Here is a 16,876-nt window from a genome sequence, read left to right on the forward strand (position 1 = left end):
GAGCAAAACCCTCTGTAACGTCCCTCAGCTACACTTTCTCGGGCACAGCATGCGACTGTTCACTACCAACAGCATGAAGACCCAAAGGGCCTTACATCCACTAAGGTCTCTTGTCAAAGGGGCCTGGCAGCAAATGTAGGGGAAAATGGTTCCTGGGTGAAAAACTTTCAGATTTCAGCCGAAACTGGTTTGGCTCAGTGGATAGAGCGTCGGCCTGCGGACTGAAAGGTCCCAGGTTCGATTCCAGTCAAGGGCATGCACCTTGGTTGCGGGCACATCCCCAGTATGGGGTGTGCAAGAGGCAGCTGATCGATGATTCTCTCTCATTGATGTTTGTAACTCTCTATCCCTCTCTTCTTCCTCTCTGTAAAAAATCAATAAAATATATTAAAAAAAACAACTTTCAGATTTCAGAATTGCTATGATGTGATAGCAATCACTTGTTTGCCTACCTCTTCTGGATTCCATATTTTTAATTAATCATGGCAATTTAATCAAAACAGTACCACATTCTCAGCTTTTTAGAGCTGAGCTCATTTCCAATTTCAGAGCTATAAAAGGTCAACCCACTGTCCTTGGATAAGACCGGGCTGCAGGCATGAAAGCAGAAATCCACCAGCAGGTTGTCTGTGTCCCCGCACCCCCAACTGTCTCTCCTGCCTCAGTGCTCAGGCTTTGCACCCTTCTCCATTCCCACCTCCTAACCCGACTATGACTCACTAAAACAGACAAAAGTGAATCTTGGAGAAAAGCACAGCTGAAACCACTATCAGGTCACGAGTGAACAGGTTTTCCTTGCCCGGAAAGGCCTCTGGAGCACCACTTTCCCCTACAAAAGTGCTTGCTGCTCCCCACCCTGAGCGAATGCGGAGTGTTTCTGCAGGGTGAGAAGCATGGGAACACCGACTGCAGAGGCAAGCAGGCCTGTGCTGAGCTGCTCACTGTGGTGATGACTGTGCTGCATGCTCGCACTTTCTACCCAAACTGCTGAGAGAGACGCTCGGGAAGGTTGCTGGCATTTGGAAGGAGGCCTGAGCCCTCTCGTGCACGTCCAGGCTGGTCAGAGGTCTGCACAGCTCACCCACTTAGGGTTTTTTGGAATGCGGGACTGCTCTGTGAACATCTCCCACTTTCTACAGTAGGGGTGTCGAACTCAATCAGAGAAGGGGCCAAAATCTAAAATCCAGCCTAAATCGCGGGCCAAATGGTTTACTGAACAGTCATAAACTGTCATTGTGATGGAAACGCAGCGGAGTGCAGTGATGACAGCGCGGTGCGGGCCACATTGCAAGGCCTGGCGGGACGGATTTGGCCCGCGGGCCTTGTGTTTGACACATGTGTTCTACAGCAATACCTTCTAAGCTCATTCTACAGCTGAAACCAGTTTGGCTCAGTGGATAGAGCGTCAGCCTGCAGGTTCGATTCAGGTCAAGGGCAGGTACCTTGGTTGCGGGCACATCCCCAGTGCCCGCAATGATTCTCTCTCATCAATGTTTCTAACTCTCTATCCCTCTCTCTTCCTCTGTAAAAAATCAATAAAATGTATTTTTTTAGAAAATAAGCTCATTCTACAAAGAGGGCCATAGGCCGTAAGTTCTGAGTGAACCAATGAGACAGGGCTCTTACCTTTGTGCATCATTTGTCCTTTCTGTAGATTCAAGCTCTTTCTGCCTTCTCTCCAGCTCATTTTTCAACACTGTGTTTTCTTCAGAAAGCCTATCCAACTTAATTCTGCATGAAAAATAGGAAAGAGAAAGAAGACTGGAAACTGAGGCACAAGGTACCAAAGGCAGCCCACAATAGTCGGGTCTTGAAGTCAGAAGTCATGGTAGTCCTGTCGTCTACATTTCCCCTTCCCTAGAGGATGGCACAGGGCATACTTTTCCTTTTCCTTTCTCTCTGTCCAGTTACAACATGCTACGGTTTGCATCTCCCTAGAGAATCTACAGAAAGGAAAGCTTTCTTAGCTTCCAAAATGGCCACACCATCAACAACCCACTCATATATTCAGCACCTTGGTCCCATTTACTCTGTGTTTACAGCTGACCTGCATCTCATGAACTCTGACTGAAATGTGAGTGTCTGTGGTTGGTACCAATGCACAATGTTGGGAGTGGGTCCTCAGGTTATTGCAGAGGACATACATCCTTCATCCTTCTTAGCATGGAGCTAAGAAACACAAGGGATAAGAAGATGGAAACAGCCGAAAACAGTTTGGCTCAATGAATAGAGCGTTGGCTTGGGGAATGAAGGGTCCTGGGTTCGATTCCGGTCAAGGGCATGTACCTTGATTGCGGGCATATCCCCAGTAGGGGGTGTGCAAGAGGCAGCTGATCGATGACTCTCTCTCATCGATGTTTCTAGCTCTCTATCTCTCTCCCTTCCTCTCTGTACAAAATCAATAAAATATATATATTTTTTAAAAAATCCTCACTTTAACATATATCTTTTTTTTTAAATATGTTTTTATTCATTTTAGAGACAGAGAAAGGGAGATAGAGAAGAAGAGAGAAACATCGATGAGAGAAACACTGATCCCCCTACTGAGGATGGAGCCCACAATCTGGGCATGCACACTGACGAGGAATCGAACCAGCGACCTCTTGGTGCATGGGACAATGCTCGACCCACTGAGCCACACCAACCAGGCCAGAGACTTTATTCTTAATATATGTTGGTCTGGCTGACATTTACCCCCAATAAGTCTCTATCTGGCATTAGCTTATAATGTTTTCAATCTAAAAATACTCAAAGCCACATGATCTCATTAATGTTTATGTGTTATGGTTATAATATCAAGTACCTCTTTCATAAGCATAAATATGGCTTCATTTTATCTCATGAGGAACTAAAGAGAAATCGAAAAAATAGAAATCACTGGAATTTTAGAAGCAGCAAAGGTTTTCAAGCAGGGGAATAAAAAAAAAAAAATGAGATCTGTGTTTTGAAACTGTCACTCTGGCTCCAGTATGGAAAATTGATTCAAGGCAGGTATGTGTGTGTGACTGTGTGTGTGTGGGGGGGGGGGGGGTAAGTAGGGGGAGGGCGAAAGCAGGGCATCTACTTCCAGCTTCCTAGATGTCAGATAAGCTGATGGTTGCCCCATCCCACCCCCCACACACTCACCAAACAACTACAATCTGTGTGAAGCTGATCATACAATGTGTGACTGTTCTCACTGAAGGTAATGGAAACCACCAAGGGCCCCCAAATAAAACAAAAACCTGGAAGCTGAAACCAAAGCTGTGAGCATTAAGTAACACAAAACGGGGTTACCCGAGGCCAATGCCTATGTCAGCAGCATGGAGAAACTGCACAGTGGACAAGTGCATCAGGCCAGGACCCTCGAAGGAGGCTGACATGGTTCCAGATTAGTAGGCTCCCAATTGTGGGCAAAAGCAATATACATTCTTTCTGCAGAAAGCATCCTCTACTACAGGCCCCAGGATTTACAGAGATTAGCATCACATAAACAGGGGCTCACAATCAAAAATCACCACAGTATACATGGAAAACAGCAGAAGCAAAAACAACAGAATTAGATCCCATGCAAATCTTGGATATTGGAATCATCAGACACAAACTAAAGATAAATATTACAGAGTGTTTATATAAGTAAAAGATAAGAATTTAAAAATGAACATGAATAAATTATCAAAAGAGTTCAGACAGGACCAAACAGAGTTTATAGAAATAAAAGAAAACCACAAAATTTTTGGAAATGAAAAAAGGCAATGTTAAACACTGAATGGGTTAAATGACAGATTAGACACAATTGAAGAAAGAATTACTAACCTTAAATACAGAGATTTTAAAAAAAGCACCCAGAATGTGACAGAGAAAACAGGATGGAAGATATAAAAAAGAGTTTAAGAAATGGAAGAAAAGAAAATAGTTCTAACATCATACATTTAATTCAAGAGGGTGAGAGGAGAGGCAATAGTTTAAGAATAATTACTGAGTGTTTTTTTTTGTTTTTTTTTTTTAATTGATTTCAGAGAGAAAGGGGAAGGAGAAAGAGAAATATCAATGATGAGAGAGACCACTGATCGGCTGCCTCCTGCACACCACCTATCGGGGACTGAGCCTGCACCCGGGCATGTGCTCTGACCAGAAATTGAATCGTGACCTCCTGCTTCATAGGTCGACACTCAACCATTGGGCCGGGTTGGGAGTTTTTTATAAGACACAAATCTATACATTTAATAGGCATAATATTTTAAGTAAGGTAAGTTAAAAAGAAACCACATCTATATCCAATGGCCTAACAACCCCATTCTTAGATACATCCCAACATAAATGCTCAAAAAGACATTTACAAGATCTTTTTCAGCAGTATTACTTGTGATAGCTAAATATTAGGAACTACTCAAATACTCATCAAGTGAATGAATACACTGTGGTTAATTAACACAACAGACTGCCATAGCAAAGCAAATGCATGAAATATAGTTATAAGCAACCACCTGGATGAATCTCACAGACACATGTTGAGCCAAGAAAGACCAATATAAAGGAGCACACACTGTGTGAGTCCTTTACATGAAGTACAAAAACTGGCAAAAGTAATCCATGCTGTTACAAGTCAGGATTTGGAGAGCTCCATTTCTTGTCCTGGTTTTTCTTGTGTATATAATAAACAGTTAAAATTATACACCTAAACACATAAAAGAAAAATTGCAAAATAAAGAAATTGTAAAAGCATCCAGCCTGGCTGGTGTGGCTCAGTGGTTGAGCATCGACTTATGAACCAGATCATGGTTCGGTTCCAAGTCAGGGCATATGTGAGTTCCATCTCCAGTGCGGGGTGTGCAGGAGGCATCTAATCAATGATTCTCTTTCATCATGGATGTTTCTATCTTTTTAAAAATATATATATTTTTTTTATTGATTTCAGAGACGAAGGGAGGGGGAGAGATAGAAGCATCAATGATGAGAGAGAATCATTGATTGGCTGCCTCCTGCATGCCCCCCACTAGGGATTGAGCCCGCAACCTGGACATGTGTCCTTGATAGGAATCGAACCAGGGACCCTTCAATCTGGAGGCTGATGCTCTATCCACTGAGCCAGACTGGCCAGGGCTGATGTTTCTAACTTTATATATATATATTTTTTTTTAACTTGATTTTTTACAGAGAGGAAGAGAGAAGGATAGGGAGTCAGAAACATTGATGAGACAGAATCATCAATCAGCTGCCTCTTGCACACCTCCTACTGGGGATGTGCCCACAACTAAGGTGCATGCCCTTGACCGTAACCTTTCAGTCCGCATGCTGATGCTCTATCCACTGAGCCAAACCGGTTTCAGCTGATGTTTCTATCTTTGTCTCCCTCTTCCTTCCTCTCTAAAATCAATAAAAAAATATATTTTGAAAGAAAGCAGCCAGAGGACTTAACTCAGATTATCTACCATAGTAGGCAGAATAACGGACTCTAAAAGATGCCCATGTCCTAGTCCCCAGAATCTGTGACTGTAGTATTACATGGCAAAGAGGAACAAATGTTGCTAATTAGCTGACTTTAGACAGGGAGAGTATCCTGAGTGATCCAGGTGTGCCCAATGTAATCACAGAGTCCTTAAATGTGGAAGAGGGAAGCATAAGAGTCAGTGCCAGGCCCTGGCTGGTGGCACAGTGGTTAGGGCACCACCCCACATACCAGAGGGCCACTGGTTCCACTCCCAGTCAGGTACATTGGCCTGGGTTGTAGGTTTGATCCCCAGTACCAGTTGGGTGTGTACAGGAGGCAACCAAACGATGTGTCTTTCTCACATCCATGTTTCTCTCTCTTCCCCTCTCTCCCTCCTTTCCACTCTGAAAAAGCAGTAGAAAAAAATATCCTTGGGTGAGGAATACCAAGAGTCAATATCAGAGTGATGTGACATAAAGAGAACCTGACCGGTCATTGCTGGCTTTAAAGATGAAAGCATCCAGAAACCACAGAATGGGAGAATGAGGGCAGTACCTGGAAAAGGGCAAGAAAAGAGATTCTGAAACTGTAGAATCATAGATTGTGTTGTTTTAAGCCACTAGCTTTGTGGTGATGTGTTACAGCAGCAATGAGAAGCTAATACATATACAAAGGCACAACAATTAGACACAGCACAAACTATTCAATGTCAACAAAGGAATCTCATAAATACTGAACATGTACAGCAGACAGCTCTTAAACTGGATTTGTGTCCCTAGGAATACGCTCTTTCAAAAATAGACAAATATTTGAGACACTTCCAGACAAACAAAAAATGAGGGAATTTATTCCCAGGAGAGTCTCATTAAAATAACTTGTCTTCAGGCTTTACGTCACAAAGAAAGAACATGGTCCTCTAAGGAAGTCATGAGATTCAGAAAGAAATAGGAGCCTCCCACGTGACCAGCTGAGGAGGATGCAATATCAGCAAACAGTAACCCCACCTAATATATTCCATCTGAATCGAGCCATGAGGAAAACAGGCATCCGAACGTCTATTTTGCTCCCAACTGCAATCCCTAATTGTGCTGGCAGACAGCAGGTGCCCCGAAACCCTGTTAAACAAGCGAAGACCCTGCTGAGATGAACTGTGACCAGCTGTGGGGCTGACAGGCACATGTAGGAGAAGCAGGAAGAGAACAGGGCCGCTTGCCAGGACTTGTCAGTGAGTGGCGGACCAGGGTGTGTGAGGGAGGCAACCAATTGATGTGTTTCTCTCATGTCAATGTTTCTCCCCCTCTCTCCTTCCCTCTTTTCACACACTCTCTCTCTGAAAAGCAATGGGAAAAAACCTTTGAGTGAGAATTAACAAAAAAGCAGGGGGCAAGGAGCATGAGATGAATATGTGAACATGAGCTTAGCATTGCAGCTGTTCCATAGCAAGTCCCTCCCAAACAGGCCAATCATGATGGGCCCAGCACCAGCACCTTGGGGACCTGCTCCATGCATGGGTCCACAGCCACATACCAGGGACTCGGGCACAGAGCAGCCAAGCGCCCGGAATCTTACTCTGCTGTCCCTTTCTAACGCTTCTCCGTGGACAGACATGCGGGCCCAGATTTGTGCTATTCGAATTCTCCACACCAACCCCCAGGGGTCTGCCACTCAAGGCCCCCCGTTGCTCAGGAACACCCACATCTGAGGCAGAGCAGGAAGCAATGCCTAGATGGCCATGAACAGCTCCTTCCGGATAGGCACCTCCCAGAGGAGAGAGTGCCCAGGGACTTCTAGCACCCTCGTATTTTCTTCGTTAAGCTGAGTGTGTACTGACATTTATTCTTTTTGGTTTATCATAAATCCCACATTATCTTTATTTTTTTCAATAAAGCAACTTGTCCAAGGTCCCAGCTAGAGGAGTGTGGAATGCAGACCTCACCACACGCCTGTGATCACACTCAGACAGCCCGTCTGCTGTGAACCAAAATTGCTCGCTTGGACCACTGACTCAATGCCCCTGGCAGCTTCCATCTCCACATGAAGCAGGTGCCTCACAGGTGGGACCCGATGGCTCTGCGTGCAGAGCAGTGACGACGTCACACAGTCCCTGTGGCATGCAAGTGCCCACAACGTCTCGCAGGGCAGCCCTGTCTCCTGAGGAGCCAGAAGAGCACCGGGAGCCGTGCTCTGCAGCTTCAGAAAAGAGCTAGAATCCAGGAAAAGCCCTAGAACTCTCTGAGAAAGAGCATGTGCCGGCCTGAGTCCCTCGGGGAGCCTGGAGGAGGACCTGGCTGCACACCAGGGCTCTCTGCGCAGGGCCAACAATGGACTCTCCAGGCCCCTCCCCGCCTCAGGCTGCCCCTGAGGTGCTGGCTGCAGCAGTATCAGGGCCTGTTGGGGCAGCCCAGCCCCGTCACAGAGAGCGGCCCGCACACAGCAGCAGAGGGCACTTTCCTGGATGGATGGCCTCCTCTGTTGCTGCCCCAACAGCACAGAAACCTGCGGTCAAGGACAATGCCTGGTGCACACACTGGCGGGGCGCAGTGGTGCATCCTGCTCTGTCGGATGGAAGAGGGCTCAGGGGACCAAGGGTGAAATGGGGCTCCAAGCACAGTGTCTTGTCCTGTGACACCACCAAGACCTTCCTAAGGCCAAGGGCAGGGGACACCAGAGCCAGCTGAGATGCCCAGAGGCTCATCTCTGCCCCCTCTGCCCACTCCTGGGCGCCGGGTGACCTGCGGGTGCCTGAAGTCGAGTCTGGGCTTAGGACCACAGCACAAGCACCTCGACAGCCACTGCGAGCTGGTCGGGGGGAAGGCACCTGAGCGGAGTTAGTGAGCGAGGTGAGAGGGTGTCACCTGGCATTCTGAAAACAGGAGACATCACACCTGTTTTCTCCTGACTCTGCTTTTTCCTCAAGAGCCTAAAGAATATCTTCCAGGCACAGAAGTTTGGTTTCCATGTCATTCTTCTCTTTCCAGGGCCACTTCAGCCTCTGCCTCCCCGAGGGCATCGAGCTGTTCCTGCCTGGCCACCCAGGGGCCAGTGAGCCCGGGTGGAACTCGAGGTGCCCCTCCTGGCCCTTCCCCCACTGTGCTCCAGCCCACTGCAGGGTGGTCTCACTGCACTAGGCCTGCCCCACGGTCCCAGCAGGGGTTGGCTCCCTGCTCAGGTTCCCAGCTTGCTCCTTGACAACAGCCCACTGCCTCTTAGTGTCCCCTCAGTCCACCCTCTGGGGCTCAGTCCACCCTCTGCTCCCTGAACTTCCAGTTGGCTCAGGCCGGCTGGGCCCACAGCAGAAGGTACTAGGTCCTCCAAGACCCCTTTTCATGTGGTAGCGGAAGCCACCTTCTCGGGGTCAAGCACACTTCCACTGCACTCCCTGAGGCTGAGACTCTCTGAGGGCCTCTGGGTGCCATTCTGCACAGTGTGCATAACCCAACTTTACATTTTGGTTCTTGGCAAGGAACCCAGACATGAAGTCCTGCAAGAACAGGGAGCTGGACCTGAACTGCTGCAGCTCCTGCTGATGCCTCTGGTGCAGCTCCGCCTCCAGCTGCTGGGCCAGGCCAGACAGCGCCTGCGTGTAGCACAGCTCCATCTCCGCCCTCTTCAGCTCCAACGTTCGCTCCAGCTCGGGGCCGCGGCCTGCACTCTGCAGCTGGTCCTGCAGGCCTTGGATGACCTCCTGCGATTTCACGTGGAGCTTCTCCAGGTTGGCTTTCTGGTCCTCCAGCACACTGACCTCATGGTGGAAAGCTTGCTCCATTTCTTTTCTCTTATTTGCAAAGTCCGTCTTCATCATCTCAATTTCCCTTTCATAGTAGTTTACCTGAGACGAGAAATATGAGCAATGTCAATCAGGAGGTCCGCAACATGACTCACTGACAACACAACACAGAAGTAGGAGGCTGCCAAGTGGCACCAAGAGCAGATAGCCTAGAGCTGATGAGGCGCCGGGGACAGCCATGCCAGCAATGCCTAAGGCTCCCACGGGCCCAGGCAGCTACAGCCTTTAACCTTCCATCGGCCCCAAGAAGCAGATCCAGGAGGTGGAGAAAGGAAGCTGGAGGCGGCTGGGCCAGGTGCCTGGCCGGGAAGCACCAGGAAGACTGAGTGTGTGACAACACAGAGAACAGGGAGCCTTCATGAGGTTGACAGGGCAGTTCTGGACTCCTTGGCGGCTCCAGTGGGAAGGAATACTATCCAGCCATGGGCAAGGTTACTATAGCAACTACCAGCTCATACCTCCAGGGAACCTACAGGCCCTGCCTCACGGCTACTCAGACCCAGACATCTGACCCCGATAAGTCATGGACACCGTCATCCCTTAACAAAACCCACCACAATCTAGTAACAGAGCAGGAGACCTTGTAATCTGAGAAGACAGAGCTGGCCAGGCCAGGAGGCCACGAAATACTCCAATTCCAGGGTTATTTTAGCCGAGAACAGAGCCAGGAGCTGGGATTCCCCAAAGACGGAGCAAGCAGGGAGGTCTGCCTCAGCAGTGCCCTGGTGATTCCCCCTTCCCTCCCACGATTAGTTATTCTTTATGTCCCATCTCCCTCCAAAGAGGGCTTGAGGTTGACATCAGCTTTATTTCCCTTTCCCCACACACTTTCCTTCCCTGAGCAGGCTTGCTCCGGAGCAGGGGGTCCACGGGCAGACGTGGGCGGGTAGCTCAGTGAGCGAAGCTTTTAGGCATGCAGCAGGAAGTTCCCAAATCTCCCTGTGGCCTCCCCAACCCTCCTGACCTTGGTCTCCAGCTGGATCTTGAGGTCTTGGTAATGTTCCTTCACCTGCTCCATCATGATCTCCGTTTCTAGACTCACGGGAGTAGAATCGCCCAGGAGGGAGATGATGCCTGCAAACAAGGCCATTTCTGTGTATGTTCTGCTCGGGTGCCCTGAGGTCTGGCCCACACCCTCCCATCCAACATTTGGACAGCACTGAGGATCCATCCCCGATTTCCTCCACCACCCAGGACAGCGAGCCTTCCAGGGCACCTTCCGCTGGCGCTGAGGGGAGGCCCTTGCGGGTTTCCACAAATGGTCTGTTATGGCCCATTCTCAAAGTTGGAGCTCTGAGAAACCAACATTTTGAGTCTTTGCCAGAACACAGATAACTCCAAGATATAACCAGGTTGCCGAAACAAGTTTGGCTCAGTGGATAGAGAGTCAGTCTGCGGACTGAAAGGTCCCAGGTTCTATTCCAGTCAAGGATATATACCTTGGTTGTGGGCACATCCCCAGTAGGGGATGTGCGGGAGGCAGCTGGTCGATGTTTCTCTCTAATTGATGTTTCTAGCTCTCCCTTCCTCTCTGTAAAAAAATCAATGAAATATATATATTTTTAAAAAGATATAACTAGGAGACTCCCTGCAAGATTTGTCAGGCCTTTAATTTCCTAAAAGATGCTGCCCATGGTACAGGTATTGCACCCTAAATTGTGTTCCCTGCTCCAGTACACAGAAAAACTGTGAAGACAGAGAAAAAGCGTGACCTGGAGCACAGACAAACCTCCGTGACAATCAGTGCTTTAGGATGAGGCAGGTACCCATCCATGCCCCACATACAGGACAGGTGGGGTTTCAGCAAATAAGTCAGGAATGGAGTGAAGTGCTTGTGGAGTCAAGGTTCTGCGAGATCACAGAAGCGACATTTTCTTTTTCTTTCCTTTAAATATATATATTTATTTATTTATATTCTCCCTCATCATTGATGTGTCTATCTCTCTCTTGCTCTCTCTCCCTCTCTGAAAGGGAGAGATAGACACATCAATGATGAGGGAGAATCATTAATCAGCACACTCCGAACTGGGGATCGAGCCCGCAACCAGGGCATGTGCCCTTGACCGGAATCGAACCAGAGACCCTTCAGTCCGCAGGCCAATGCTCTATCCACTGAGCCAAACCAGCTAGGGCGGGATACGACATTTTCTTCCAGAAGACCCTCCTCACTGACAATGTCAGACATCTGGGCAGCTCATTTTAATGGGCCACCTGCAGGCCCACAAGTGCAGCCAGCTCCCCAGGGTACCAGGAGTTCCCAACATGTGTATGTGGGGAATACACCAAAGGGGTCCCTCAGAATGTGGGAGTTGGCCAGTGCCTGGTCCAGGGGTCAGAAAACCGAGAGGAAAAGACACATTTCCTATCCTCACCATCTCCCATTTCCCAAATCATTTTCCATGAAAATAAGTGACAGACACAGAGACATGGGCTCAGAAAGCACCCCAGGACAGAATGCATTCCAATGCCCTGACAGCCAGGAGCTGCCATCTGGGTCTGGCCAATGGGCACAGATAAATGGGACCACCAGGAGCGGCCCCAGCTGAATGCCCTGATGGCCCGGCCACCATAACCCACGTGGTCACCACTTTGACGATTCCCTACAGCAGCAGACAGCCCTCCTCTCTGGAGGAGGCCGATGGACCTTCCACCGTCAGCTGCAGAGGTGAAGGGAAAGAAAAAGGCCCCAGCTGGAGATTTGGTTTAACAGCGACACACAAAGTGGGGGCCTGCTTGGGTGTCACAGCCTGAGACCCGGGCAAGGACAGCACAGCTCCGCGTGCCGGAAGCTTCGGGAACACCGGCTCCTGATGAGAGGTGTACGCCTGTAGAGCTCAGGCTCCACCCGTGCCCCGCTGGCCGCACTTCGCTGGCCCGGGGCCTGATAACACCCCCTCCAGCCACCGAGCCAAGGGCAGTCAGGGCTATGGGCCTCAGAAGCCATCAGATTCCACTAAAGAAGATGCAGGTGAGGGGTTTCTTTAGGGGCCGAGGAAGCTGGGCCCGCGTGCACAGAAAACACACGCGGTTCCTGTGGAGGTTACCATTCGGGCTCTCGTGAGCACACACTTTCTTCTGTTTTATTAAGTGAGCTTTTCCCAGGCAAATTGGGAAACTCGGAGTGCTCTCGGGGCTACAGATGCAGCATGTTCTCTGCGTAGCAATCAGGCTGGTGGGGCAGCCCCTGTGGTCCTGACTCCCAAGGGCAGCAGCAGGTGGGAAGCCACATTTATCATATGAACCTGCATGGCACCCGCCCTGTACAATTGCCAGGAAGGGTAGCAACCAGCCATAACCACCCTGTCCTCCAAAAGGACCGCAGAAATCTCAAGGAAAGCTCTGGCATCTGGAACCCCACACCTCCAGCCTGATCTCAAAAGGAGCCAAAAACACTTAACCACACACAGGGCCTCAGAGCCCAGAGCTCATCCCAAGTCTATGGCTTGTTTAGGAAGCATGAGGCCTGGTTTTGCTCAAGTTACAGCTCCAACATGCAGCTCTGTGTTGAGCAGGTGGGGACACTTCCAGAGTAAAACAGGGAATAAAGACTTTAATCTACTCTAACCGTGAAATGGCAGAATAAAATGTACAAACAAACTGATAAAAGGAGCTCACACAGACAGTTTCCTTATAAACACCCTGCAGGCATCAGCAGTCCCAGCTCCTGCTGTACAGAAATGGCCTTGACCACGACTTCGGTTGACATAGATCGTCCAACTGCAGGACTCTGGCTGGCACTGGCAGTCCCAGTGGGCTGACAATAATGACCCATATGGAGACCAGCAAGGACACCACCCGCATGCCCACAGCCCCTCCTCCTGATCGCTTTGTTCTGCTTCCCCTCTCCCTCCCTATAAAACTCTGCGGGTACTGAGAGGCTGAGGTGGGCTTTGCCACAACCCTTCCCCCCTTTTTCTCAGGTGATACACTTGAATAAACCTCTTTCCCTTTGCACCAGCATCTGTCTCCCGAGTTTGGCTTTCTTAGCAGTAGGCAGCCAACCTGGGATTTGGCTTCAAGAATTCAAGGGTGATGCTATCCACATAACCCAGGCAGTAAACACCCAGTAAGGTCCACCTCAGTCCATACGAGGCCCCTGTGAACACGGGGAGTGCCTGACCCATTGACATGATTTAGTGCCTTCACTTTCTAAGAGCTGTCAGACCTGTGACAACGCCCCTGCTCACCCCCAGACCCCGCTTCCCTTTTCTGGATGACCATCTGTGTGTCTGGCCCACGCTGAACACTCACCTGGATCCCCTGGTACCGCTCACAACACTGGAGAGTCAGTTGGATGCATCTACCCTACAGTCATGCATCCTACTCAAATGGTAAAGCCCTCGCCCTCCTGTCCTCTCTCTGGGCTCTGGCTGTTGTGTCAACCTCTAGCCTTGGGTTACTGGCCCTTCTCCCACACGCGGCAGTTGGAGGGGCATGCGACCACCTGGAGGCTGGGCCAGGCCTGATGTGCTGTGAAGCCGGCCTGCCCAGCACTGCTCCCTGGAACCAAAGGCAGCCTGGGCAGAAGAGGGAGGTAGAAGCCCACTGCCCACACCATCCCCAGCAGGAGCACTGCCACCTCCCAGGACCTGGCTCCTACCTGCTCGGCCATGTCTAGAGAGCAGACGTCCATGGGGCTGTGCATGGGGCTGGCCGTGCCAACTCTGGGGCAACTGTGCCCGCAGACCCTCCACCGCGGCCTGCAGCTCGTCGTTGCTGTCCTGCAGGTCCTGTGGGGCAGAGCCAGATACCTCTTCCAGATTCTGTGACCACTCCACTGGCATAGAGACCAGGCCGTCCAGGAACAGCTAAGCCCAGCGCCTGGAGCAACCAGCTGGGCCTAAGTAAGCCACTCATAACAGTGGGGGGGGCGGGGGGAGGGGGGGACAGAGGAGGGCTGAAAACCTGCCCACAAAGAGGCAAAGGTGTTACAGGTTGGTGCATGTCTCCATCCATTTGGGATGCTATAACAAAAATACCACATTGGGGGCTTAAAAACAACAGAAACTTCTCTCAGTGTTTTGGCATCCTTTTTAATCCTTACCTGAGGACATGCTAGGAGAGGAGAGGAGAGGAGAGGGGAGGGGAGGGAGGGAGGGGAGGGGAGGGAGGGGAGGGGAGGGGAGGGGAGGGGAGGGGAGGGGAGGGGAGGGGAGGAGAGGAGAGAGAGAAAGTTATGTGAGAGGAAAACATTGACTGACTTCTGTACATGCCCAGACTGCCTATCAGACCTGCAACACACAGGTATGTGCTTGGTATGTGCTTGGCCAGGAATCGAACTGGCAACCTTTTGGTGCACAGGATGCCACTCAAACAACTGAGGCACTTAGGCTGGCCAAGCTCTCTGGGTTTCGGAGGCTAGAAGAGATGAGTCCCTTTTATTAAAGCACTAATCCCCTTCACTGGGCTCACCCTCACAGCCCCCCAAAGACCTCACCTCCTAACACCGTCAATGGGGGAATGGGTTCAATGTATGCATTTAGGGGAACACAAACATTCACTATGTGAAAATACAGAAGAAAGAAAAAAATCTGCATTTGGGGTTTCTGACCAAGGCCATGCTACTCCATTATGGTGTCCACTCAAAACAACAGTGAAAACATTTAACTGCAAATAATCTCCAAGGAGGATCTAACATTTCACACTCCCTTTTACCAAAGGCAGCCTTACCAAGAGAACTGAAGCTGACAGTTGAAAGAAAAAAAAAAAAAAAAAAAAAAACACCAAAAAAGTTAAAATGATAGTTAAATAGAAAGGGGATTTGACAAGGGTTATTTTTTAACCAGGACATTTGTTTCCTTGCTAACAAATGTCCTGGTTAAAAAATAAAAGGAAACTCCAAGCAGTGACTTTGCAAAGACTGGGTGATGCATATCAAGGAAGGTTCAAGGTTACCTCTACTGTGGGAGACTGACTATTAAAAAAAGCCCTCAGCCGAAACCGGTTTGGCTCAGTGGTAGAGAGTCGGTCTGCGGACTGAAAGGTCCTAGGTTCGATTCCGGTCAAGGGCATGTACATTGGTTGCGGGCGCATCCCCCCACTGGGGGGGGATGTGTGTGCAGGAGGCAGCTGGTCGATGATGTTTCTCTTTCATCAACGTTTCTAGCTCTCTATCTCTCTCCCTTCCTCTCTGTAAAAAATCAATAAAAAATATATATATATATACTTTTTAAATTTAAAAAAAAAAAAAAAAGCCCTCAGCCAGGAGGCAGAGACTCTGTGCCAGCACACCAAGCACACAGATCTAGGTCTGTGATACCTCAGGTAACAAACCAGGACGCTGTGGAGAAGAGACTGGTCCAGGGCGAGTGCAGGTAAAGTGCAAGAGGAGTCTGCAGCTCCTTATGATGCTAGAGAGCATGGAACTAATCCATAAAACAAAACAAATGATGGTGACATGTCCCAAGGACGTGGCTGCAAGCCAGAAGACACTCCCATTGGCCAAATCTTACACAATTTGAGCTCCAAAATAATTAGACATAACGATGAATTACAAACTACTAAGGGGAAATGGAAATTCGTGAGTCCAAGCCAATAGATAGATATCTAGATAGATAGATAGATAGATAGATAGATAGATCAGACTTCTCTGGCTTATAGTAGAATGCCAAGAGCCAACTGACACATGTGGGGAGTGGGTGATAAAGTTGGAAAATCATCAATTTGCAATAATCATGGTAAAGACTGGAGTGGGCAAGAATTATCAATGGAGACTAAATCCAAGGAAATTTTAGTCTTTTTTTTTAATTTTTTTAATTTTATTGATTTTTCACAGAGAAGAGAGATGGATAGAGAGTTAGAAACATCAGTGAGAGAGAGTCATCAATCAGCTGCCTCTTGCACACCCCATACTGGGGATGTGCCCGCAACCAATGTACATGCCCTTGACCATAATCGAACTCGGGACCCTTCAGTCTGCAGCCGATATCCACTGAGCCAAATCGGTTTCGGCTAGTCTTTTTTTTTTTTTTTTTTTTTTAATTGATTTTTTACAGAGAGGAAGGGAGAGGAATAGAGAGCTAAAAACATCGATGAGAGAGAAACATCAATCAGCTGCCTCTTGTACAACCCTACTGGGGATGTGCCCACAACCAAGGCACATGCCCTTAACCAGAATCGAACCTGGGACTCTTTAGCCCACAGGCTGACGCTCTATCCATGGAACCAAACCAGATAGGGCCCAAGGAAATTTTAGGTGAATAGCAGGATATTGCATGTTCTGTTTTTTTTTTAAATAAATTTTTATTGTTCATATTATTACAAATGTTCCTCTTCCCCCCCCCTCAATTACTCTCCACCAGGTTCCCACCCCACCCTCTGCCCTTTCCCCACCCCCCATTGTCCTCATCCATAGGTGCACAGTTTATGTTCAGTCTCTTCCCACATCCCCCTCTCCCCTTTTCCCCGAGAATCGAGAATCGTCAGTTCATCCCCTTCCATACCTCTGATTCTATTATATTCAACAGTTAATATTGTTCATCAGATATTTTTTAAAATTTCCTTGGTTTTTAGATTCACTTGTTGATAGTTACGTATTTGTTGTTCATAATTTTTATCTTTACTTACTTTCTCTTCTGAAAGAACCCGCTTCAGCAATTCATATAATTCTGGTTTGGTGGTGATGAACTCCTTTAGCTTTTTTTTATTAGTGAAGTTCTTTATCTGGCCTTTGATTCCGA

At 48.7% G+C, this 16,876-nt stretch overlaps 1 protein-coding gene across 1 annotated transcript in view; it reads right to left on the reverse strand.

The window, feature by feature from the left end:
• The window catches only part of NINL (ninein like), a 112,764-nt gene that overhangs the window by 23,952 nt on the left and 71,936 nt on the right, over positions 1-16,876 (reverse strand). Inside the window, exons 14-17 of the mRNA XM_036417653.2 lie at positions 13,798-13,927; positions 10,162-10,271; positions 8,914-9,239; positions 1,627-1,731 (exon numbers count right to left, since the gene is read on the reverse strand). Of these exons, the coding sequence (XP_036273546.1) occupies positions 1,627-1,731; positions 8,914-9,239; positions 10,162-10,271; positions 13,798-13,927 (671 nt within the window). The remainder of the gene's footprint in view (positions 1-1,626; positions 1,732-8,913; positions 9,240-10,161; positions 10,272-13,797; positions 13,928-16,876) is intronic.

Source organism: Pipistrellus kuhlii, unplaced genomic scaffold (genome assembly GCF_014108245.1).
Source record: "Pipistrellus kuhlii isolate mPipKuh1 unplaced genomic scaffold, mPipKuh1.p scaffold_m20_p_6, whole genome shotgun sequence".
Classification (NCBI taxonomy): domain Eukaryota; kingdom Metazoa; phylum Chordata; class Mammalia; order Chiroptera; family Vespertilionidae; genus Pipistrellus; species Pipistrellus kuhlii.